The sequence below is a fragment of the Filicampus tigris genome, chromosome 18 (assembly GCF_054856515.1).
Source record: "Filicampus tigris isolate MCC_2025a chromosome 18, RoL_Ftig_1.0, whole genome shotgun sequence".
Lineage (NCBI taxonomy): Eukaryota > Metazoa > Chordata > Actinopteri > Syngnathiformes > Syngnathidae > Filicampus > Filicampus tigris.
In genome coordinates this window covers 14,192,501-14,216,500 of record NC_141234.1, presented here as the reverse complement: position 1 = coordinate 14,216,500, position 24,000 = coordinate 14,192,501, and the positions used below count along the sequence as shown (strand labels likewise).

The following is a 24,000-nucleotide window of genomic DNA, read 5'->3' as shown; positions in this document are numbered from 1 at the left end:
GGAAATGGCTGTATCAACCACTTTCTTCCAGAGGACGCAGGAAAGTAGCGTGACCTACAAGAGGTAGATTCACATTAGTCGATTGGAGGCTCGAAATAACATTCTTTTCTCGCGCGGTCAGCGGAGGTGTGCTACAAGAGAGATTTGCACCGGAGACTCTTGCCATTGTGACAAAAAGTCACATTATGACAAAAGTTTTGTAATGATAAAAAGTAGTTGGGGGAAACAAAAGATGACATCATCCCCGTGTACCTCTCCAGGCATAACCAGTCAACCCAACTTCTGCATTAGTGTAACAGTTGAATTGAGTGTAAAATGATGAGTCATGCCCTGGAGAGTTGAACGCTCGAATGCTGCGTTTGTAGCTGACACCTTGGTTGAACAAAAAGACGTAGTCTCGATTGATGCTCCAGTTTCTTTTATTTCTCTCCACTCTCTCCTTCTCCTGTGGGCACCGTGAAAACTAGACAAACAATTGTATAGTGTCTCAGTATATAGCCTGTCTAGATTCACACAACAAATATATATTGAAGGAGATTGAAAGTTTCTACATATAAGTAATATCAAAATATTTACTAAAATACTGTATTCTAACAAAAATAAACATCCATTTACTAAACAAATAAACATATAACATTGGTAAGGTATTTGCTATGATGTTACCTTATTCCGCCGACCGAGGGTGCTAAAGAATGACGAGCTGAGGTCTGCAGCATTAATAACACTCTGAGAGGGTATACAACGAGCATGTTTAGCCCCATGAAAAGAAAAATGTATCTGAACAAAGCCCATAACATGACACTATACTAGCAAAGGAATATGTTACACTGATTAACTAAAGCTACCTTGAACAGTTGTGATTTGTTTATACTTTTCTTCAATGAACCTTTAAACCTCGTTTTACCGTGTCTGAGACAACTAGCAACTGATTTTTTTTTAATTAACATTTACAATGCAAATTAACAAATTAACATTTGCACATCCTACAAGGAATCTTACAATCAATTGGAACAGTGCAATAAACAAAATACCATTCTCGAATATCAATCAAATAAAAACACACAAAACTAAAATAAAATGAAATACTAAAACACTAATATGCCAGGGGGAATAAAAGTTTACAAAAAAATATCAAAATGTTTACAAATATTCAGTATTCAAGTTTTTATAGCCTTTTGGTTACGAGAAAATTGTATGGCTTTGATGTATTGCTTGATTTCATAGTGGAATCAATTAAATGAATTTCACTATGCATGAATTTGCGTTTATAATGCGGGTATAAAATTTAGCCAGAAAAATGATGAGATACTAGCAACTGATGGTGTGTAGCACGTTCTCAAAACGCTGCCTTGACTCGTCACTTCCTTTACTATACTGTACACAGTTCAACTCCAACATTAATGCAACATCGCCACTCTCTGGTGCCTTTGAGAACTGCATTGACAATAAAGACTCTTGAAATATGAACAAGCCAACTTAGATAAAACAATTACATTTCAAACAAATAAAATTATCTTGAACATTTTATACATGACATTAGATTAAATTATATTGCATCACGAGTGCTAAGCAGATTTGATGCAATTACGTTAGCGTTGCAACAGTGGAAATTTAAGATGAAGGGAGTCAGGTTGCAAACACTATTCCTCAAAGAGACTATGTTTGCTCCAGCACGCCATCCGACACACTGTGCAAAAGTATACATTAGTAAAGCCCAAGACTCAAAATAACTTATTTCTATTTTTGCTGATCAGTAACTTAATTTGAAAAGCAACTTTCTAATTTTTGGAGTTGTATTTTTTTAAGGTTAATCATGAAGACCTTAAGCAAGCACCAAAGCAATTAAGCAGTAAAAATACATTATAATGGTGGAGTTGAATGTAGGGCTGCAGCTATCAAATATTTTGATATTCAAGTATCCTACTGGAAATTCTATCAAATAATTGAGTATTCGGATAAAATATATCTTTGCTTGGTAATAGAGCAATTGTGAATACTAAAATTAAAACATTTCATTTAATAATCAATGACCAGTTGGTTTCCTTTTTTATATAATCAACAGTTTTTAATTTCTTAAATGAATGTTCATAGCAGCAAACTATTTGTCCTTGTTTATAAACATTTTCAGTGGGGCAATACACATTTCTGTTATGACTCTGGCCGCGTGGAACACCCAATTGCGGAGATTTGTGATAAATTGCCAGAAAGGATGATGATTTTACTGTAACAAAGTGAATGGAGGTTGCAACGGTCCAAAGTGAGCATTTCAGCGATGGGAAATAGAATTCAATGGCTGCCTCAAAGTCGACAAGGTGCAGGACGCAGAGCTGGCAGGCAAAGGACCAAGGCATAAAACAAGTTGGGAAGTGCATGTAAACAAGGCAGGGTCAGAATCACTTAGCAATACTGGTAGTACTAAAAAATGTCTAGATGCACAAAATCGCGATACGAATGTATGAATAATGTTTACCTAATTACATGTAGTCTAATTATATATATTTTTTTCATGTAGGTTTATTGGATTAGTCCAATGCACAATGTGTTATCAAATTGACAAGACCATTATGGAAATGGATCCATAAAATATCAAATGACTCGGCCCCCGTGGCTCCTTATCTAAAGCCAACTTAAACTGTCTTAAACTTGACAGTGATTTTAAATTGGACCAGCAAATGGGTGCTGTTGTGAAACCCAGCTATTTTCATTTTAGACAGCTGGCTAAGGTAATGCATCTCCTTTCTCAACAGCACTTTGAAACAGTAATTCATGCCTTCGTCACATCTCGGCTGGATTACTGTAATATACTTTATTTTGGAGTCAGCCAGTCCTCCATCAAGCATCTCCAATTGGTTCATAATGCTGCTGCTCACCTCTCGACTGGTACTCGTAAGGGGGAGCACATAACTCCTACTCTGGCGTGCGTCCCTTCACTGCCTCCTTGTACATTTTTGAGTTCTTTTTAAGATTCTATTATTTGTTTTCAAATCTTTAAATGGCCTCGCCTCAGCATACCTCTCGTAGCTCCTCTGCCCCTACGCACTTGCCCGGTGCCTCAGGTCTGTGGACCAGCCGCTATTAGAGAACTTTCTTTAAATCTTTTTTTTTTTTTTTGCAGTGAACAAGCCAATAGGAAAAGAACTGAAAAGTCTTATTATTGCTCCACACCTCTTAACCGATGTGGGGTTTGATATAATTTCCAAAATAGTTGATGTGTATATCGCTTATTATTTCTCTCTTCTTGCACTTGTGTAGACAGGAGAGCTTCAGAATCTCAAGGGAAAATCTCCAGAGGATCTGTGGAAGGAGGACTTGGCAGTGTTCATAGAAGAATTAGATGTAAGTGTTTTTACTGTTTGCAACTCATCATTTAACTGTTGAGTGAAATCTCAGCAGGCTGAAAAAAGACATCCATCCAACCATGAATTTCCTTCTACTTTTTTGGGGTCAGGTTGCGGGGGCAGCGCCTTTAGCAGGGAAGCTCATACTTCCCTCTCCCCAGCTACTTGCTCTTCCAGTGGGTTCCCGATACTTACCTAGGCTAGCTGGCAGACAGGGACCTACTTTAGTAAAAACTGGCGGATTTTGGTTTTTGTGCAGGTGCAAGCAGCCTTAAGCGTGTTGGGGAATTTGGCAGACCCCGCAGCGCCATGCTGGGTCTTCTAGCGGGCTGAAGCCTTTTTTTTTTTTTTACACGCCCCCAGTGCCCCTGACAATTTCTTGACTGAAAGTAGACCTTAGACCAGCTGAGTGCAGGGTACACGCGGACACATGATTGGTGGTGATCATACACAAATGGATGCAGGTCCTCATAAATGTACTTTACATGTGTTGATCTCCTCCATGGACTCCAGCGAGTCAGTTTATGCTTCCGCCATGTAGACCGTGTGCTTCTCCTGTGCGGAATTTAAAAAGAATGAAAGGAGTCACACCGCTAAGTTTGAGTCAGATTCGGAAATAAGGGCTACACCTTACGAGGGCGTGCAAGTTGTGAACTGACAGTTTGGAAGTGAGGCCTCATTTAGCGGTAAAAACTGATTAGGTTTTAACCAGGTATCGTCATTAACTGTTGGTCGTTATCTGAGCCCTGAGCATCTGTGATGTCATTTTTAATCGACAGAAGTGACAAATTGGCAACCCCGTGAGATGGCTAAAAAGGGGTGGATTTTGCTGCTTAACTCATATTAACTCACTAACACAATATTAATCAGAATGCTGTATTTCAACTAGTGGGCCTACATACAACATATTCTTGAAAAAAATAGGTTTGAGTTGACTTCCTCTTTAACACCCAGGCTGTAATCTTGCATGTTGATTAAGAAGAACTTTATCCCTAAGCTAAAAAACAAAGATCCTTGGTTGCACCATTGAGTTCTGGTATTCTCCCTCTGACCATCAAAAGTGGTCGATTCAATAATATCCCTGAATATAACAGATTGTGTGAGACCTGTCACTTAAATTACATGGAAAGTGAAACACCTTTTCTCCTATATTGCACACTTTATGACGGAAGCAAATGTCTCGTGTGGTCTTATTTTTAAACAAAGAGAGAGTTTCTCCAGAGAGTTTGGATGTGGTCACTACTTGTTCAAAAGTCAAGTGGTTAAAAAATATATATTATTTCGGTTTTTGTTTGGTTTTTCATCAGAGTTTTGAAGCACTTGAGCGAGAAGAGCAAAGTTTGGGGAAAGTCATCAAACTTGTGAAAGGTAAAGTTGGTAAACCCAAAGCAAAGAAGCTGAATCTAGAGGAGACGATGCCGTCACCATTTGGCCGCAGGGTGGATCCTCCATCTCAGCTGCTGAAATCTGATGCAAACAAGAAATTGAACAAAAGGAAGAAGGTAACATCATTATTAATTGTTATCTGCATTATTCAGAATTATTGATGCAATGATTCACTGAAGCCCCAATTTGATTTTCAGTTCCCGATTTTCGATTCAATTCGATTTTTTTTTTAAATTGCTACCATGCTTGTCTCTGCATTAGTGTGGTTCTGCAGCCATCCACAAATACAATACGCAATGATGTTTGGCACAAGCGCATAATTTGATCTACACATTCAAAATGTACTATGCATCTGGAGTGAAAAAATGTTTCAAGACAACATTTTCTAGATGAATTAAATCAACTCGATTTTCAGATTTTTGGGATGAATCGATTTTAAATTGATTTTGGATTAGTCGTTACATCCTTATTCAGAATCCATAACATTTTTATATTTTACATAAAATATTTTTATTGTCCACATTTGTGAGGCTGTTGTTCTTAATGTGCATGATTTCTCACATGCCAGTTTAAGAGTTTTCATTAAAATAGGCATAGCTGGGCATCGTCTATCCCTCTATAACTTTCGGTCTGTATTTCCGGTCGACCGACGTTGTCCCAGTCCATCCCTCGTCAGCGACAGCCCATTGGCGTCGAGAACATAATTTTCACATCACACGCAGGTATCCCACAAGCAGACACGCTGTTAAATAAAGAAAAAATATCAAATAAAAATAACAGACACACACACGCACAGTCTGGTGAAATAAAAACAAAACCTTTTGATAAAGTTAGTTACTCACTTAAGAGTTAGCCTAGACCTCTTAGTTCACACTAAAACCTAAAGCTTCGATTTATTATGAATATCCATGCAAAAAGTGTGGTTTGAGCATAACTCTCTCTTTTGCCATGTCACACAAAAGTGTAAAATTAAAGTTCCGTACTGTAATTATTGGTTCATTAAGTTGTGTGCTGAAGAACTAACTGGCCCCCATGGAGTGCTGACAGCAATACCATTAAACGCCTTTGGCAGGACAAACAGCGTTATCCGCTCTCTGTGTCTTAAGATCAAAGTTTGAGGACACAAATGCTCCACCAGCTGAACGGGCAAATATTTCAAATCTCCAAATATTTAATCTCCACGTTTGTATTGTCATGCCTTTTAAAATTGGGGGACTATCTCCAGTTTTGTATTCCGCAGGGGAGTACAATGCAATACAATACAACTTTATTAACTACAGTGTAACAAAGCACTTTACATTACAATAACAAAATAGCAATAATATAACAAGTGAAGTGCTGGAACATACAATGTATTATTTCTTTAAATGCATTTTGGTTTAGTCCCCCTTTTGGAAGATGTATTTAAAAAATACATGCACACATTCTGACATGACTATTCCTGAAAAACAGCATTAAAAAAAAGAAAAAAAGAAAAAAGAAAAGATACAGTATGTTGACATTTCTATAGATAAATATGTAGTCCTATGGGTTGCAGTGAAACTGTTCTTACTTGATAGTTGCTACAGAATAGATTTTCTTTGTAGACCATTTACAGTGCCATGAGGTGTTTGGCAATGTGGTTTTTCCAAGTATGTTTCTACTTTCCAACATTTTCTCCTCTCATGGGCATATTAATTGTTTCAATGAACCCGGAAAGTCAAACGTGTAATTGGGTAACATGAGGTGAAAATCTTTGTGAGAAACAAGCCCCTTAGAGGCGTTAAAGGCTATGTTTTCGTTTAGGTTGACTCTGACCCCGTTCTGAAGATGGAGACTGATGATGATGTGTTAGGCCAAGATGCCACAACAAGTGAAAGTCCTGGAGTCAAACAAAAGACTCCACGTGTGAAGAAGGACAAAAAAGAACCAGGTTAGAATTTTACTTTGGTACTTTGGTTGTTGCATCCAAAATAGGCATAAATATGTTCTTCAATATAAATTGTTAATCTTGTTAGTATGGATTTGTTTATCATTTGAAATGGGTGCAACACAAAACACAAATGAAACAACATGACATTTTAGTTGCATTTTGTTCGCTCCTGCAGGAGTTCCCAGATTGAGAAAAACACCAGGAGCCAAAGGAAGTCCTGTAAAGAAGATGAAAAAAAGAAATCCCTGGTCTGAAGATGATTCTAATTCAGACAGTGATCTAGAGAATAGTCAGCCGGTCATCCCCAGAGAGACCAAGTCTCAGAGGGCTTCAGGTATGGTTGACCATTTAAATGGCAGTCTGGTGTCCGTATTTTCTGGACTATAAGTCACGTTTCTTTTTCATAGTTTGGCCGGGGGTGCGATTTATACTCTGGAGCGACTTATGTGTGAAATTATTAACACATTATTACCTGTATATCATTCCTCATGCTATTGTAACCCACATAAAGAAACATACGGACAAATCCTAAAAGCTATTGAATGCATGAATATTTTAAACGGTTAAAATCTAATATTTTGTTAAATAAGTAATTAAAATAGTATGATAAAAAGACAATTTGACTGTCTATCAAATCATCTATATAAAATAGTGTACTGTGCCTTTAAGACACTTGTCGTGCCTCTTCCTGTGGTCTTACGTCAGTCATACGCGTACGGAGCGGATAGCGGAGACGAACAGAGATACAATTACGACCGAATACATGAATACTTTTGGAGACTTGGAAACATTCTACATTGTCGGCGATAAATAAACGACTTATTTAATCGATCTACGACCTTTTTGGTGAGTTTAAAGTTATCTAACCCTAACTTTCTTGTAATGCTACCTGTGTGAATGTTAGCTAAATGTTACCATCGTAGCTTGGTGAAAATGATGTGTACTAAGCGCACAATTTTATTAATTTGACTTCTATGGACACATTTATTAGCGTTACGCGACGGAGACAACTTGGCTTCCGGGGGGGGGGGGGGGGGGGGTTGTGTTTTTATTTTAAATTGTCTGTTCTTGGTATTGGATTTTATTAAATAAATTTCCTCAAAATGCGACTTATACTCCAGTGCGACTTATATGTTTTTTCCTTCTTTATTATGCATTTTATGGCTGGTGCGACTTATTCTCCGGAGTGACTTATAGTCCGGAAAATACAATATATACTTTGTATAATAAATAGCATTGTGTCATCAAAGTGTGCTATTTGTTCACAAGTGTTTTATTTGAACGTGTTCAAACATAAATGTGTCCATATTCAGCCGCTCGGGTGCTGACGAGAACCAGAGGGCGGGAGCACATTACGCCAGTTTTAAAATTGCTGCATTGGCTCCCTGTGTGTTTCAGGATCGATTTTAAAGTACTTTTATTAGTTTATAAATGTGTTAATGGTCTTGGGCCATCTTATTTATCTGATTTGCTTTTATCATACCAGCCCTCGCGGATCCTGAGGTCCTCTGGCGCCGGCCTTTTATTTATTCCAAGGGTGAGGACCAAAATGCATGGCGAGGCTGCATTCAGCTGTTTTGATCCTCACCTTTGGAAAAGCCTGCCAGAGGACGTCAGGTCTGCAGAGACTGTTGATATTTTTAAGAGGAAGCTCAAGACACACCTTTTTAGTTTGGCTTTCAACAACTTTTAAATAATTTATCTTTTCTTTTGATTGAAGATAATTCTATGTTTTGCTTTGAATGTTTTAAAGCACTTTGAGTTGCATTTTTATGTATGAAAAGTGCTATATAAATAAAATGTGATTGATTGATTGATTGATTGATATGTCCTGGTGCCAAGTGCACATCCTTGGCCGCAGTTTGATTATTGAGTCGTGTCATCGGATTTGTGGCCACCTGTTTTGGACACTTGGGTGAAAAGAGGCGCGGTGCCGTCAACTTACTGTCACCTGGTGGTGAGTTGGCTCAGATGGTGGGGGAGGATGCTGGTCAGACCTGGCAGACCCAAGCGTATTGTGAGAGTTTGCTGGGACCGACAGGCAGAATCCCCTGTCAAAAAGAGTTTCAACTCCCACCCCCAACAAAGCTTCGCCCACCTCCCGGGGGACGGGCGGGAGATATTGAGTCACGGGACCACGTTCCGCGCCTCTATTGTTGAGGCAGCCGAGTTGTGGCCATAAGGTGGTCGTGGTCGATGCCTGTCGTGGCGGCAATCCCCAAACCCGCTGTTGGACACCAGCGGTAAGGGAAGCCGTTAATAAAAAAGCAGTCCTATCGGGTCTTTTTGGCCTGTGGAACTTCGGAAGCAGCTGATGCGTACCGGCTGGCCAAGGAGAACGCAGTTTCAGTGGTCGCCGAGGCAAAAACGCTGCCATTGCAGGAGTTCTGCAAGGTCCTGGAAACTGACCTCCGGAAGGCTTCTGGGAAATTTTGCCCACCATTTTTGCCACCATCCGGCAAATAAAAAACAAAACCCAATCAAACAAGGGTATTCAATGTACATCCATCCATCCATTATCTGTACTGCTTCTCCTCACAAGGGTCGCGGGGCGTGCTGGAGCCTATCCCAGCTGTCTTTGGGCAGTAGGCGGGGGACACCCTGAACTGGTTGCCAGCCAATCGCAGGGCACACAGAGACAAACATCCGCACTCACAATCACACCTAGGGGCAATTTAGAGTATCCAATCAACTTACCATGCATGTTTTTGGAATGTGGGAGGAAACCGGAGTGCCCGGAGGAAACCCACGCAGGCACGGGGAGAACATGCAAACTCCACACAGGGAGGCCGGAGCCGGGATCGAACCCACGACCTCTGAACTGTGAGGCGGACGTGCTAACCAGTCGACCACCGTGCCGCCATTCAATGTACAATACTTGGAAAAAAAACACAGCAAAACTAATTGTGTTTGACCCATATTCTGCTTCTGTCTTTCAGCATCCAAGCCAAAATACACATTTGATTTCTCAGAGGAGGAAGACGAGGGTGATAATGGTAGTGATAATGACATTGAGTCCACTTCTATGGGTATGGCGGTTAAAGACCAGGCGAATGCATCTGAAATGAAGGAGCACGACAGTGACCATGATGAAGATGACTTAGACTACGACGAAGACTCACACTCTGCCCGCAACCAGAAGACCATGTAAGACTAGACATTTGTTCCATTTACTAACCTATATTTTAACTGTTGACTGTGCTTGTAAGACACTGATCATCTGTGACACCCTGTTGCCTATTTCCCTTCTTCCTCATCACACCTTATACGTCTTCAGTCAGAAACTGCATAAATCACAGGCTAACAATAGTGTTGATTACTTTCAAAACTTTCTTTTATAGGCCTGGGTCTGTGGCTAAAAAGACAGAGCCAGCCACAATATTCTCTTCTCACAATTCTTCAGACAAGAGCAACGACAGCGGTGAGTGGGAACTTTGGTGTTCTTATCATACACATACATGTCGTTACAAAACTCACTCAGTGTCACGTCTTATAGAATCCAAACATTCAGTGCCAATGATGTGTTTTCCAATCTTTTATGGGAAGGGGTTGAGGAGGCTGTGATGCTCCTGTACTGTGAATTCAAAGCTTAGGAAGAGCAGTAAATGAGGAACGATTGCCAACAAATGGTAGCAATGCATCATTTTTAGATTTGAGATCAGCCCTGTTTGTGATTGCACCCAACACGGTTATGAGGCCATACTGTAAGCGTGGCACTCGCTCACAGGTTGCAAGTCGGACAATTTGAACTATACATGAAAACATAAAATGTATATGTATCGATTTCACATAGTATGTGTTGTGGTAGTTAGCAAAAGTGTGCATTTCTCATAAGTGTGACAAAATACAACTTGGATCGTGGATATATGACATGGATGACGATCACTGTGTAAGAGGCCACTGAACAATATGAGCCCATGGCGGTCGTGCTATTCTAGTGAGTTACATCTTTCACAATGCTTGTATGTGACGAAATACATAATTATGTTGTTGTCAAAAGCCATTCCAAAATGTGGTGGCAAGACACCATACCACGTCAAAAACTATGGAATTTTTTAATTTGAACAGAGACCTAAAATTGGACTGAAGTGAAACTATTGTTTCATTCAATATCACGTCCTTGTTCACACGCATTCCAACCCAGGATGCAGTGGATACAGTGAAGCAACGGTTGCTGAATGATCACAGTCCCTAAGACATGCTTAACCCAGAATAAATAAGTGGTATATTTGTTGGAGACAACTGAGACCTCCATGTTGGGGTGTACAGAAAACCCCCATACTCTGACCAATACTGGAGCAAAAACTGGGCATTACCAGAATCTTACAACACAGCTAAAACAGGCTGGTACACCCCAAAGACCAGACACCCCATACTCAGGAAAGCAATCGGGTGTGTGTAGTCAAGTGCACTAAGGAGTGCATGTAGACATATTGGGGAACGCAAGCAACCACTGAGCAGGTGCATGGCACAACACAGGCTAACTATTAGGTCGAGACTCAGCTGTCTACCTGCCCCTCAAAGAGTAGGAGCACTCTTTTGAGGACAAAAGGGTATCTTATAGACAGCCGCTTGCCTACGTGAGAGTTGCAGAGAATTAGGGAGTCTACTAAACGAGCCGGTGTGCTAGTCAAACGCCGAAGGTTAGATTTCGACCACCGCTCCCTTTAATCCATTTTGCTGGCCTGCGTTCTCTACCAAAGTAGATGAACTTCGTCTCACAAGGACCAATAAAACCTTTGCACATTCTGCCCACTCTGCTTCACCGAAACGTGGCTCAGCGAACGCATCCCGGACACCACGCTACACCTACCCGGCTTCTGTCTGCACCGGGCAGACCACATCTTGTAACTATCAGGACGTCAAAAGGTGGAAGAATATGCTTCTATATCAACGAGAACTAGTGCACTGATGTCACGGAGCGCAACACACTGCAGCCTGGACTTAAGAGTCGCTATTTCTAAACTGTAAGCCATTCTACTCACCACATGAGTTTTCCTCCTTCACACTCAATCAATCAATCAATCAATCAATCAATCACGTTTTATTTATATAGCACTTTTCATACATAAAAATGCAACTCAAAGTGCTGTAAAACATCCAAAACCTGTGTCATGTGTCATCTTCCAAACCGCTTATCCTATACAGGGTTGCGGGGAGGTGCTGGAGCCTATCCCAGCCGTCAATGGGCGAAGGCAGACTACACCCCGAACTGGTCGCCAGCCAGTCGCAGGGCACACACAGACACCGTCACTGAGCGGGAATCGATCCCACGCTGTCCGCACACAACTCAGGCGTGTGTACCACTACACTATCTGTGACCTACATCCAAAACACAACATAAAAACAAGACCCGTTGCCGCCCTCCCTCCCAACAAACCCGAAGACATATTTCCAACAGTACATCAGCGATCACCACCCCCCCCCCACACACACACAAAGCACACAACCTGATAAGCTGTGTTAGAAAGACATGACAAGGCACAGAGAAACCATATGAGGAAAGGCTACCCAAGGGGAGCTCATCAACGCTGAGGGGAATGACAGCCCAGGGCCACAGGGGTGCCACCACCACAGAGACCACCGGCCTGGATCAACCGGGTGGACCCCACACAAAGTGTAGAGGCCCCCGGCCACCCGGACCCAAGCAGGTATTTACTTGCGGGTATTTACATCCTACCACAAGCTAATGTGACCTCAGAGCTACATACGCTGACTGACCAAGTAAACAAACTCGAGCTTAAGCACCCAGAATCACATTATCCTGGGTGATTTCAATAGATCGCAATTGAACCATGAACTAACCAGATACAAGCAACACATTGGTTGTTTCACCAGGGAAGCCAACACTCTGGACCATTGCTACTCGACACTTAAAGACTCATACCGTGGTGTCTGTTGCCCACGCAGCATTGGGCTTGTCTGATCACTGTTTAATACACTTAATCCCAACATACAGGCACAGACTCAAATATGCAAAACCGTCTGTAAAAACTGTGACGAGATTGGATGATGAAACAAAGATGGCACTACAGGAATGTTTGGACTGCACTGACTGTGGCGTCATTGACACTTCAACTGGCAGCCTGAGCGAATACACCGACACTGTAACGTCATACATCAGTTTCTGTGAGGACGTGTGTGTTCCACTCGTTCGGCAATAACAAGCCATGGTTCACTGCCAAACTCAGCCAACTTAGAAAAGCGAAAGAGGCAGTCTTTCGAAGCCGAGAAAGGGCACTGTACGAACGGGCCCGAAACCAGCTAACAAAGGAAATTAACATCGCAAAGAGAATCTCTGCAGAAAGGCTGAAAAAAATGTTTCCGCACCTGTGTGGAGTGGCCTGAAATCAGCTACAAAGTACAGGAGACCATCCCCTCTAGCTGTGAACAATAAGGGACTGGCTGACGTGGCCTGAAATTAGCTACAAAGTACAGGAGACCATCCCCTCTAGCTGTGAACAATAAGGGACTGGCTGACTATCTAAACATGTTCTACTGTGGATTTTAAAAGGTCACCCCGACAAACCCAACCCCCACCATCAGCTACATACCTCATTCACGCCCTAGACCCTCCTCTCCCCCTTGCCTTGGCGATCCACGGACACGAAATGAGATGGCTCTTCAAGCAGCAGAAGGTCAAGAAGGCTGCAGGACCAAATGGGGTGTTCCCTCCTGCCTCAAAGTTTGTGTTGACCATCTGGCTCCGGTCTTCACACAGATCTTCAACACATCCCTGGAGCTGTTTGAGGTCCCATCCTGCTTCAAACAGTCCACCATCATCCAAGTCCCCAAGAAACCTGAAACATCAGGACCGAATGACTGACTGCAGGCCTGTTGCTCTGACATCTGTGTTCATGAAGTAATTCAAACGCCTTGTGCTGGACCATCACCGGACCCCTGCTGGACCCCTTGTTGTTGGATGACGCAGTCAACATGGGGCAACATGCTTCAGAAAACTGGTGAAAGCTGAGCCGTGATTGGTTGTTACCTGAGCCCTGAGCAACTGTGATGTCATTTTCAGTCGACAGGAAGTGACAAAATGGCCGCCCACTGAGATGGATAAAAAGGGGTGGATTCTGCTTCATAATTCAAATGGCACCTGGCACCCTCCCAATCAGTTCAACCAAGGACAATCATTTTACACATTCATATGTACAAAGTAAATGCAGCATGTTTCTTCCAGTATGAATTATGGAAAGACTGGTTGTTGTAGAATGAATTTTGCTTATTCAAAGTGATTTTTCTGGAGTTATCTCAATGATGTGTGAAAGGATGGCTTATATCAGGTTCCCATGATCTATTTTCCTTAGATCAGCCCTGTTCCCTTCTCATTTTTCGTAGTGCCTCCTTTCTCTCTCTGTCCTGTGCATTTTCCTGATTGTGTCTTTCTCAGTTCACTTTCTCCTTGACTCTTTTGATCCAGTGTTGCTTTTGGCAGGCATTTTAGATTTGGTCTTTTGGACGAAAATGCTTATTAGTTTTCGTCACATTTAGTCATTCTTATTAGTGATAGTGTAAGTCCAGTTTTAGTCGACGGAAACTGCCCAAAAAAGTTTGTCTAGTTTTCGTAAATTTAGTCGACAAAAATTCAAAAAGGTTTTAGTCCGTTTTAGTTCAAAATAGGCATACAAGGTTTCGTAAATACATTCCGTACATACAGGCATACAATTTTTAACTGATTCATCAAAAAATGTAAGTACTTTGGTGGCTAACCGCATTGCTAAAGCTAAAATGTCATTCAATATTGGAGAAAAGAAAAAAACCTGTGGATTCGCGTTTATTATTGTACACACACACACACACACCCCCCTATGCGGACGAAACGATCCGTGGTAGAAAAATGATTGAGGACCACTGCCTTAATCTACTTTTAATATTTGACTTTACACACAACAAGCAATTGAATTGACGTTAGCCTTAACTTTAGCTCAATCAAAATAATGTATGCCTTAACTCAGCCCATCTGCGCCACGTTACGTGGAAAACTTTAAGCACAATGAAATTGATCACAAGCCGATTGTTGAATAACAGAGTGCAAGTAAATGTATACAGTATATGTTAACAGGATGAGTTGGGACAAAATATCAGCGTGGTGAGTCCTCAGATGTCACTTGAGATTTGTCATTCTTTCCACTTAGTTTGTGGCCACATTCACCGTTACCGCTGTCTACAATGCATTGTGTTGTTCTTTCTGCTGGGTTGAAAGCACGTCCATATCTTTCCTTCGTTTCCGACCACCAAGCCCATTTGCTGTCACTTTCGCCATGGTCCATCAAAGGAAAGCGCGTCAGTGTGCGTGAGCCGAGACCAATGACCGCAGACCTGTTTGTGTTGCATGCGCCCCGGCGGTGGGCGTGCCCAAACGAGGATAGGTTGCACCAGCGTTGCAATTTTTTGAAAGACAGATTATGTCTTACAATAGGAAGGGATGTCATACATTTTGAACGTCTGACGGACCACACGCTAACAATTTCGTCCAGTCTCGTCACCGAAAATTCATGTACGTCACATCATGTTTTCGTCACCGTTTAGCTCGTCATCGTCTCGTTATCATCATGAAAAAAAGGGGCGTTAACGAAATATTTTCGTCATCGTTGACGAAAACAAGACTGTTTTGATCCTCTACATTTCTTGTACATTACATGTGCATTTTCTGCAGCAATGTCTAGGATGTTGTAGTAGACAGCTATGGGCCATCTCCGTGTTCCTGCGCGCACTCTATGTAAGCAAGCAGCTTTTCATCAAGCATGTCAACACCACGTTTCAAGTGGTTGTAGTTTGTAATGACATTTGACATTTCGCCGTAAATATTCAGGCTCCACTTTCTTATGCAGCGTGCTGAGAAGACACACATTTTTCTTCTTTTTAGCTGCATAAACTGTCAGCAGGACCCTGCCAGAAGTGAACACCTGTGTTGAAAACGGCAAACATTCTGTGGTGTTTTTCGCCTGCTCTGGAACTTCCCAATGAATTTTGCCCATTGTGCCAAGCAGAGTTGTGTTGCATTTTAGAAGTCTGTTCTCCAGAGAAAGTGATATGAACAAGACAAAGGTAGAGGAAGGGAACAAGACTCAAAGGTAGAGAAGCACTACACTACATATTGAGTGGCCAGCAGTCTGAGAAGTGAAACACTGTCCTCTGCAGTCAACTTGAAAACTATGCTGCAAGCATTCTGCGGGAGGCTCCAGAGCATAGGTGTGGAACTCCGGTCCTCAAGGGCCGTGATCCCGATCGTTTGAATCAGGTGTGTGTGTTGCAGGAGGAAACCTCTAAGTCATGCAGGAGGGCAGCCCCCGAGGACCGGAGTTTGACACCCCTCCCGAGTCCAGAGGCTTTAGGATTCAGCTAATTTCTCGAGTTGACTGCTCGCTATAGTTGTATATAGAGGGGAAGAACTTAAAGGTTTTTATTTTATTTTATTTTTAAACAATATAGTGGACTCCAGCTATTTCCGGGGATAGGCACTGGGACTTGACTGACCCACAAAATAGCAAAAGTCCACATATAATTGACAGCAATTGAAATGTACTTTTTTATTGATTTATTTATTTTTTTAAACACAAATTCTTGAGGAAAAAACGCTGATAAACGTCCAATATGCGTCTTCTCCGAAAAACAGATTGGCTCCCTCACACACCTGGAAATACCATACCACGGCCTACATAATTTTGATGTTGTTGCAACCGTATGAATCAATTATGAATCCTCAATCAAGTATGTTCAATTAATGGCCCAGTAATCCCCAATACTAAAGAGTTTTACCAATATCTCTTATTCAGTACTAACCTTAAGGTTATAGAATACAGACATAACAGTGGGTTAATGTTGGCTTGTTTTTATATGCTTTTAGAGGGGTCAAAAGCAGACAGTGACGACGACGACGACAGAGTTTTTTCCACCTTTTCAAGCAGCTCTGCGTTTGACAGCCTATCACAAGCAAAAAAAGGTAAAGTGTTCCTTTGTAAAGAGAACTCTATTGCAGTGTGAACGGTAAAACAAAGCATAACATATGCAGGAAATGTCTTTTAAAAACTTTTAAAGTAACGACCAACCGCGGACCTGTTTTCTGAAGCTGAGCCGTGATTGGTCGTTACCTGAGCCCTGAGCATTTGTGATGTCATTTTCAGTCAACAGAAGTGACAAAATGGCCGCCCCCTGAGATGGCTAAAAAGGGGTGGATTTTGCAGCTTAACTCATATTGCACAAAAGCAATATTAATCAGAATTCTGTGTTTCAACTAGTGGGCCTGCTGAGAGCATATTCTTGAGAAAAATATGTTTGGGTTGATTTCTGCTTTAAGCCAGCCGCACACATGACGCAACTCAGTCATGCTGAAAACTAGTTTTCATGAGTTGCCAACTGTCTGCAACTTGTTTGGCTGTGATCTCACATGTTGAAAGGCGAGTAAATGGCATGGCGCAGTGTGCAGGGTTTTGTAACCCGACGCAACCGCACGCACTGTATGCTCACGGCCAATCAAAATGCCAGGTCATATCAGATGATAGTAATTGCGGGTATCAAGCAGGATCTAGCATGCCACCACACCAAGCCATAAACCGCAAAACAGGTGCTGCATATAGGGTGGCGAGAGCTCTCAGATTATTTTTTAAAGGCATTTCAATAGGCGAAAATGACTCTGACACAGTCGCCTTTCCTACTGATTACTTTTGAATGAACGAGGCCCAGGTAGTCAGGTAAGTGTGCTGTCAAAATTGCTACTGTGGTTCTGATGTCACTCCGTCTCAGACTAAGATCTATGGGGAGAGATTTGTCTAAAATGTCACTATTGTTTCTAGAGGGAAAAATAATGTGCTGCTAAGCAGAGATGGCTACAGGAGATGGTACTTTTGGGGTTATGGGCCGAAGTGGGTCGTTACTACTGAGCATCGATTCACGTGAGATCAAATGGTTCCGAAGCACGTCAGCAGTAGCAGACTTGTTGATTTTCCATGGCGCACTTGGACGTGTACACGCACCAGCCTAATGAGGTCACCCACTCATGCAGAATTTCACACATGCTATGAAAATGAGCAAGGTTAGCACACTGCTATGCCAAACAAATAGAGTTTATGAAGTATATTGTAGCAAAGGTGGAGCCTCGCACTTCCTAGCATGCTTTGGTTGAGCGTGGGCGTGAGCTTCTCGTTGCTGGCACTGGGCAGTGGCTGGCAATGTCCCCTCGCAATCGGCGCAAATCTTAAAGGGAGGGTGCCGCCTGCCAGGTCTCACCGCCCTCTCACACAACATCAGCCACGTCGCCCGCCTCTGCCCGGTGCAGAAACAGACAGGTCCACATTCCCCTATTGTCAAGGATCTCATCAAGCATTAACCAGCAAAAGGCAGGCCACTATTTCCTTAGGTAAAGACAAACATTCAGCTGTGTGTGTTCTGACTGGATAAAGTATGGCATGATAGTGGCCTGCATAATCCTCACAGAAAGAGTTCGCTGGAATTAAGGGGAAACTGGTCAAATCAGGGTTGAAAAGACTTTAAGGTTATATATTATTGTCAGTGATCATCATGTAAAAATGTGCTATTCTTGAGGTTTTCACTGTGATGTCGTAAACGTTTAGTTGGTTGCGGAATATTTGGTCATTTACTGTCCTTTTATGTTTCCTCCACCTTCTCACTAGCACCTTGCAACGTATTTTTAGTTTTTTTAAAATAATAACCAACTTCAACCAAGCCTTTGAACACTGCCAGCAAAATCACATTACAGCAAAATTCACGGGGTTTTTATCTACTGTACGTCTAGGGTCTAAGAAGCCATCTGCTGCAGTTCCAAAACCTAGGAAGACACCCGCATCCAAAACAAAGAAACCCGATAAATCACTCTGGGACTCTGACTCCGACACTGGGTCCAAGAAAATAACTCTTAAAAGTACAGGTAAGGTCACTGATTGCTAATACTGTACAGGGGGTCCTCAGTTAAGACTGTTCAGTTCCTACGACACCACTGTCGGTTTCTGTCAGTAACCTACCTATATGCTGTAGTTGAGTCAATATTTGACCAAGTACTCATAAACAAAAAAAAGTCTGGAGCACTGGGGAGGTTGCAAATGAATTCATTGTAAGTACTCGCAACTACAAAGCGCAATCGATTGAAACTGTCGCAAACCAAGGGCTCCCTGTACAATAATGAATCGCAATCCCAGCGGCATCATGGTTACTTGATTTGTTCAATTCTGTGCAGGTAAAGGCCGAGGAAGAAAGAGAATGGCATCTGGCTCTGAGGACGACGATTACAATCCAGTGAAGAAAATGGCAAAACCCGTAGGCAGGGTGAGTATCTGTTATCGTTGATAAAAAGATTACATTAGATCACCTTTATTAGTCCCGAAAGAGGAGAAATGGATCGTTTCCAGGGCTCCAGACTGCTCCTACACTAAATCTTTTTTTTTTTCGGGGCGGTGCGGGCTCGGGAGGGGGGGGTTGTTGCGGAAACAGTTCTGCTGCACACTTCGAAATCAAAAGACTTTTATCACCGAAATATTACTGGCATAAACAGGATGTTGTAATGAAGCAAGGAAGAAAAGAAAAAAACATGACTGGCTCATAAATGGGCATGAGTCAGGGTTAGCCTCATGTTCTTAGCTTCAACTAGCTTGATCGCCACTCGATTCATACCGGCGGCAGCGGGACCGCGGAATGGAACAAGAGCAGCAAGGCAAAGTGATGCTTCGTCGACTGATTATTATGTCCAAGGCGCCACAGACAACACTTAGTGCTAAAGATGACTTTATTAATTATAGATCTTTTAGGACAACACCACAATTATCAAGACACTTTACTGCATTGTCTATGACTGCAAGTAAACCTTATTTAAAATAATATATTCAAAATAATCCAATTTGTATCGAAACACCAGACCAATCCTGGAGGACAACAGGTCATCGTAGAAGAGTTCCCATCCAAATCTGATGCTGCATTTCAAAATAAAATTGCCCTGAAATATACATAGTTCCCTGTCAACACCCCTGATTTAAGAAAAATGAATAATAATAATCCTTTATGTTGCATAATACCAGATCAGTCCTGGGCGGCACTAGACCGCCCCAGGTCTCCACCAAAGGCAAGGCAAAGCAAATTTATTTGTTTTGTACATTTCATGTACAAGATAATTGTGCTTTACATCAAACATTAAAAGCATTACAGGAAGAGAAACAAAATGTCAAAAACATTCTAGAAATCACAATAAAATCATCTAAAATAATTAGATGAAAATGATTCAAACCAAGTATCTGCCTGGAGGCTGCAGTAAAGAAAAATGTTTTCAGCGCTGATTTGAATGAACTAACAGTTTGAACAGACTTCAGGTATTCTGGGAGCTTTTTCCACAGGTGAGGAGCAGAGCAACTAAATGCTGCTTCACTGTGTTTGGTTATGGTTCTAGGAACCCACAAGAGGCTTGTCCCAGATGACCTGAGGGCTCTGGACGCTTCTTCGTAGGGTACTAGTACATCTTGCATGCATTTTGGTCCAACATTATTGAGAAATTTATAGACCAGCTGCAATATTTTAAAATCTATTATTTGACTCACTGGAAGCCAGTGTAGTGATTTGAGGACAGGTGTGATGTGGTCCAGTTTCCTGGTGTTTGTCAGGACTCTGGCGGCAGCACTTTGGATCAGCTGCAGCTGCCTGATTGCTTTTTTATTAAGACATGTAAAGACACCATTACAGTAATCTTTCTAGCCTAACTGAAACTAAAAGCATGAACACGTTTTTCTGTGTCTGGTTAGACAGAAAGTCCTTAATTCGAGCTGTGTTTTTCAGGTGGTAATATGCTGATTGGGTAATGGCTTTTAAGTGGTTGTTAAAATTCAGGTCTCATTAGTCAGTAATTACACCAAGATTTCTGGCTTGATTTGTAGCTTTCAAATTACAGAGTGAAGGTGAGCGCTGATCTTGGACCTTTCATTTTTGGGGCCAAAAACAATCACTTCTGTCTTTTCTGGATTGAGATGGAAAAAATCCTGGTTCATTCCACTCATTAATTTGATGAATACACTAGAGATAGACCGATATGCTTTTTTCAGGGCCGATACCGATTATTAGTAGTCAAGGAGGCCGATAACCGATATTTCAAGCCGATTTTCATTTTCAGTGAAAATGAAAATATTGGCATCAAAATCTAAAGGAAAATTTACTCTTAACTTTTTTTGTAACGTCTTTAAGCATGTTTATTGAACAATGTTTCAGGTTTGCATAATGGTGATTTTTCTTTTTCAATCATTATTACAAGGAATTTTTGACAGTATACATCAATGTTATAAAATTCTAACCAAAAGTTCAGGGAGAACCCAGGATTGTCAGCATGTCTTAAAAAGGATCAAGGAAAACTGAAACAATAGCTCCATGAAGTTTTCTACAGTAACTGAATATTTCAAAATGACAGAAATGTTAAACTTTCACATATCTTTGTTTTGATTTCCACAGTTTTAAATTGATTTATTATCGTCCAGCAGAGTTTTAAAAAAGGCAAATGCCGATATTCGTCAGAAAGCCAAATATCGGTGCCGATAATCGGCCCGGTCGATAATCGGTCCATCCCTAGAATACGCTTACTCAATGAAGGTAAGGGACTATAGTCATGTGTTGATGCTGAAATGTAAAGTTGCGTGTCATCTGCATAAGTATGAGCAGCAAGTAGATATTAAAGTGATGTATAAATTCGGGGCCGATATTTGGCATTTTGGCGATTATCGGCCTCTGCCCTTTTTTTTCCATTTTAAGGCCGATAAATTAAAAACTCCTTTATTCGTTATTGCTGCACGACTGGCCCTGCCTGCATAAGGCAGATTGGCCCGACCAAAGCACCATCTGATTGGTTCCTTGTGCAGTGCGTAACAGCCAATCAGCGTAAAGCTGCCTGCTTGCCCCCTGCTTGACCCCTTCTCTCTCTCTCTCTCTCTCTCTCTCTCTCTTTCCTTCCCCCCCCCCCCCCCCCCCCCCCCCCCCCCCCCCCCGGACGAGCTAGGCACATGCACGACGGGAGTCGGCGAGTTAGTAGTTCAAAGTAATGCAATGGACTTTGCCGAGATTTTAGTAAGTCAGTCTACTCTGTCTTGTATGTCATATAAACACAAGGGGCAGTTCTGCTCACCACAGTAAACTGCCTTGCGGCTCAAGCTAACCACTCCCCCAATGTCACAACAGTTGATTTGCTTTGTGAATGACATGGCTCCTGAGAGGAGTTGCTGATAATATCTGGAAATGGTGATAAAAGAGTGGGCATCTCTGGTACTGTTTTTGACTGCTTTTATTCCTATCTCACAGACCGATATTTCTTTGTAAGTATGGATACTTGTTCCTCTAAAACTCATGAAATTAAATGTGGGGTTCCTCAAGGTTCGATTTTAGGCCCCCTACTTTTTAATCTTTATATGCTTCCCCTCGGGGATGTCATCAGGGGACACGGCATCAGCTTTCACAGCTATGCTGATGACACGCAGCTGTATATTGCCGTGTCTCCTGATGACACAGGACCCATTGATACCCTTTTAAATTGCATTTTAGATATCAAGTCATGGATGGCAGATAATTTCCTACAGCTCAATCAGGACAAGACTGAGGTTTTAGTTATCGGTCCCGAAGGTCAGAGAGAGAAGCTTTTACCAAAACTACACATTTTTAATCCCTCACACTGTGTGAAGAACCTTGGCGTCATTTTTGACTCTGAGCTCAGTTTTATTCCTCATATTAAAAATGTAACCAAGATTGGTTTTTATCACCTTAAGAATATCGCCAGAGTCCGCCCGTTTCTCTCTCAGGCTAACACGGAAGTGCTTATGCATGCCTTTATTTCCTGTCGTTTAGATTACTGTAATGCCCTGCTCTCTGGCCTCCCGAAAAAGAGCATTTCACCACTGCAACTACTGCAGAATTCAGCCGCTCGGGTGCTGACGAGAACCAGAGGGCGGGAGCACATTACGCCAGTTTTGAAATTGCTGCATTGGCTCCCTGTGTGTTTCAGGATCGATTTTAAAGTACTTTTATTAGTTTATAAATGTGTTAATGGTCTTGGGCCATCTTATTTATCTGATTTGCTTTTATCATACCAGCCCTCGCGGATCCTGAGGTCCTCTGGCGCCGGCCTTTTATCTATTCCAAGGGTGAGGACCAAAACGCATGGCGAGGCAGCATTCAGCCATTTTGGTCCTATAGCCTGCCAGAGGACATCAGGTCTGCAGAGACTGTTGATATTTTTAAGAGGAAGCTCAAGACACACCTTTTTAGTTTGGCTTTCAACAACTTTTAAATAATTTATCTTTTCTTTTGATTGAAAATAATTCTATGTTTTGCTTTGAATGTTTTAAAGCACTTTGAGTTGCATTTTTATGTATGAAAAGTGCTATATAAATAAAATGTGATTGATTGATTGATTGATTGATAAGACATGCAGCTGAGCCCGGGAGCTCCCTGCACTTTTTAATGAGACTTAAAACAAAGTTGTCTATTTTTTTAAGATCTAGAAAAGGTTTAACATCTTGTACATCACAAAAGTTGTTTAATAAACATGGACTTTAGGCATTTAAACTAAGTCAAGTGTTGGACTTTTTATTTTTCATAAATTTGACACCCTTTTACCCCTTTTCTCTACCTTTAAATATCGGCTTCAAATATTGGTTATCGGCCTACTTGACTACTAATAATCGGTATCGGCCCTGAAAAAAGCATATCGGTCTATCCCTAGTATAAATAAAGTTGAGTAAGGCCCATTCATTGACTTGCCCAGTCTAGGACCTTTCACCTTTTCCCCCTGATGAAGTCATTTGTTATGTTTCGGGTCATTGTCTTGTTGCATTATGAGACTTCTCACGATCAGTTTGGGTATATTTTTCTGTAAATGGCCAGCCAAAATGGTTTTGTAGACTTCAGAATTCATTCTGCTGCTACCAATAACCATCATGAGTTATATCGTCAATCAAGACGAGTGAGCCCGTTCCACAGGCATGCATTCAAGCTCAAGCCGTGACATTACCTCCACCGTGCTTCACAGATCAGTTTATGTGTTTTGGATCGAAAGCAGATACTTTCTTTCTCCATATTTGGCCTTTCCATCACTTTGGTAGATGGTAATCATGGTCACACACACACAAACAGAAAATATATATACCTGGAAATATATATTTTTTAAATTCTTAAAAATCTGCGAATAAGTGGGTGCAGAGCCGCGAGTATTCTGTAGAATTTTTATTATCACCCCATCACACATTTTTTGTGTTTTTTAATTTAAGTTTTTTAATTATTTTAATTAATCATTCCAAAAACATGCATGGTAAGTTGATTGGATACTCTAAATTGCCCCTAGGTGTGATTGTGAGTGCGGATGTTTGTCTCTGTGTGCCCCGCCTACTG

The 24,000-nt window shown here is 41.5% G+C and overlaps 1 protein-coding gene across 1 annotated transcript in view; it reads left to right on the top strand.

Moving 5' to 3' along the window:
- top2b (DNA topoisomerase II beta) overlaps positions 1 to 24,000 on the top strand; it is an 83,233-nt gene that overhangs the window by 58,449 nt on the left and 784 nt on the right. Inside the window, exons 27-35 of the mRNA XM_086013910.1 lie at positions 3,253 to 3,336; positions 4,646 to 4,840; positions 6,510 to 6,636; positions 6,812 to 6,970; positions 9,576 to 9,783; positions 9,978 to 10,057; positions 16,490 to 16,585; positions 18,395 to 18,526; positions 18,833 to 18,921. Coding sequence (XP_085870036.1) covers positions 3,253 to 3,336; positions 4,646 to 4,840; positions 6,510 to 6,636; positions 6,812 to 6,970; positions 9,576 to 9,783; positions 9,978 to 10,057; positions 16,490 to 16,585; positions 18,395 to 18,526; positions 18,833 to 18,921 — 1,170 coding nt within the window. The remainder of the gene's footprint in view (positions 1 to 3,252; positions 3,337 to 4,645; positions 4,841 to 6,509; positions 6,637 to 6,811; positions 6,971 to 9,575; positions 9,784 to 9,977; positions 10,058 to 16,489; positions 16,586 to 18,394; positions 18,527 to 18,832; positions 18,922 to 24,000) is intronic.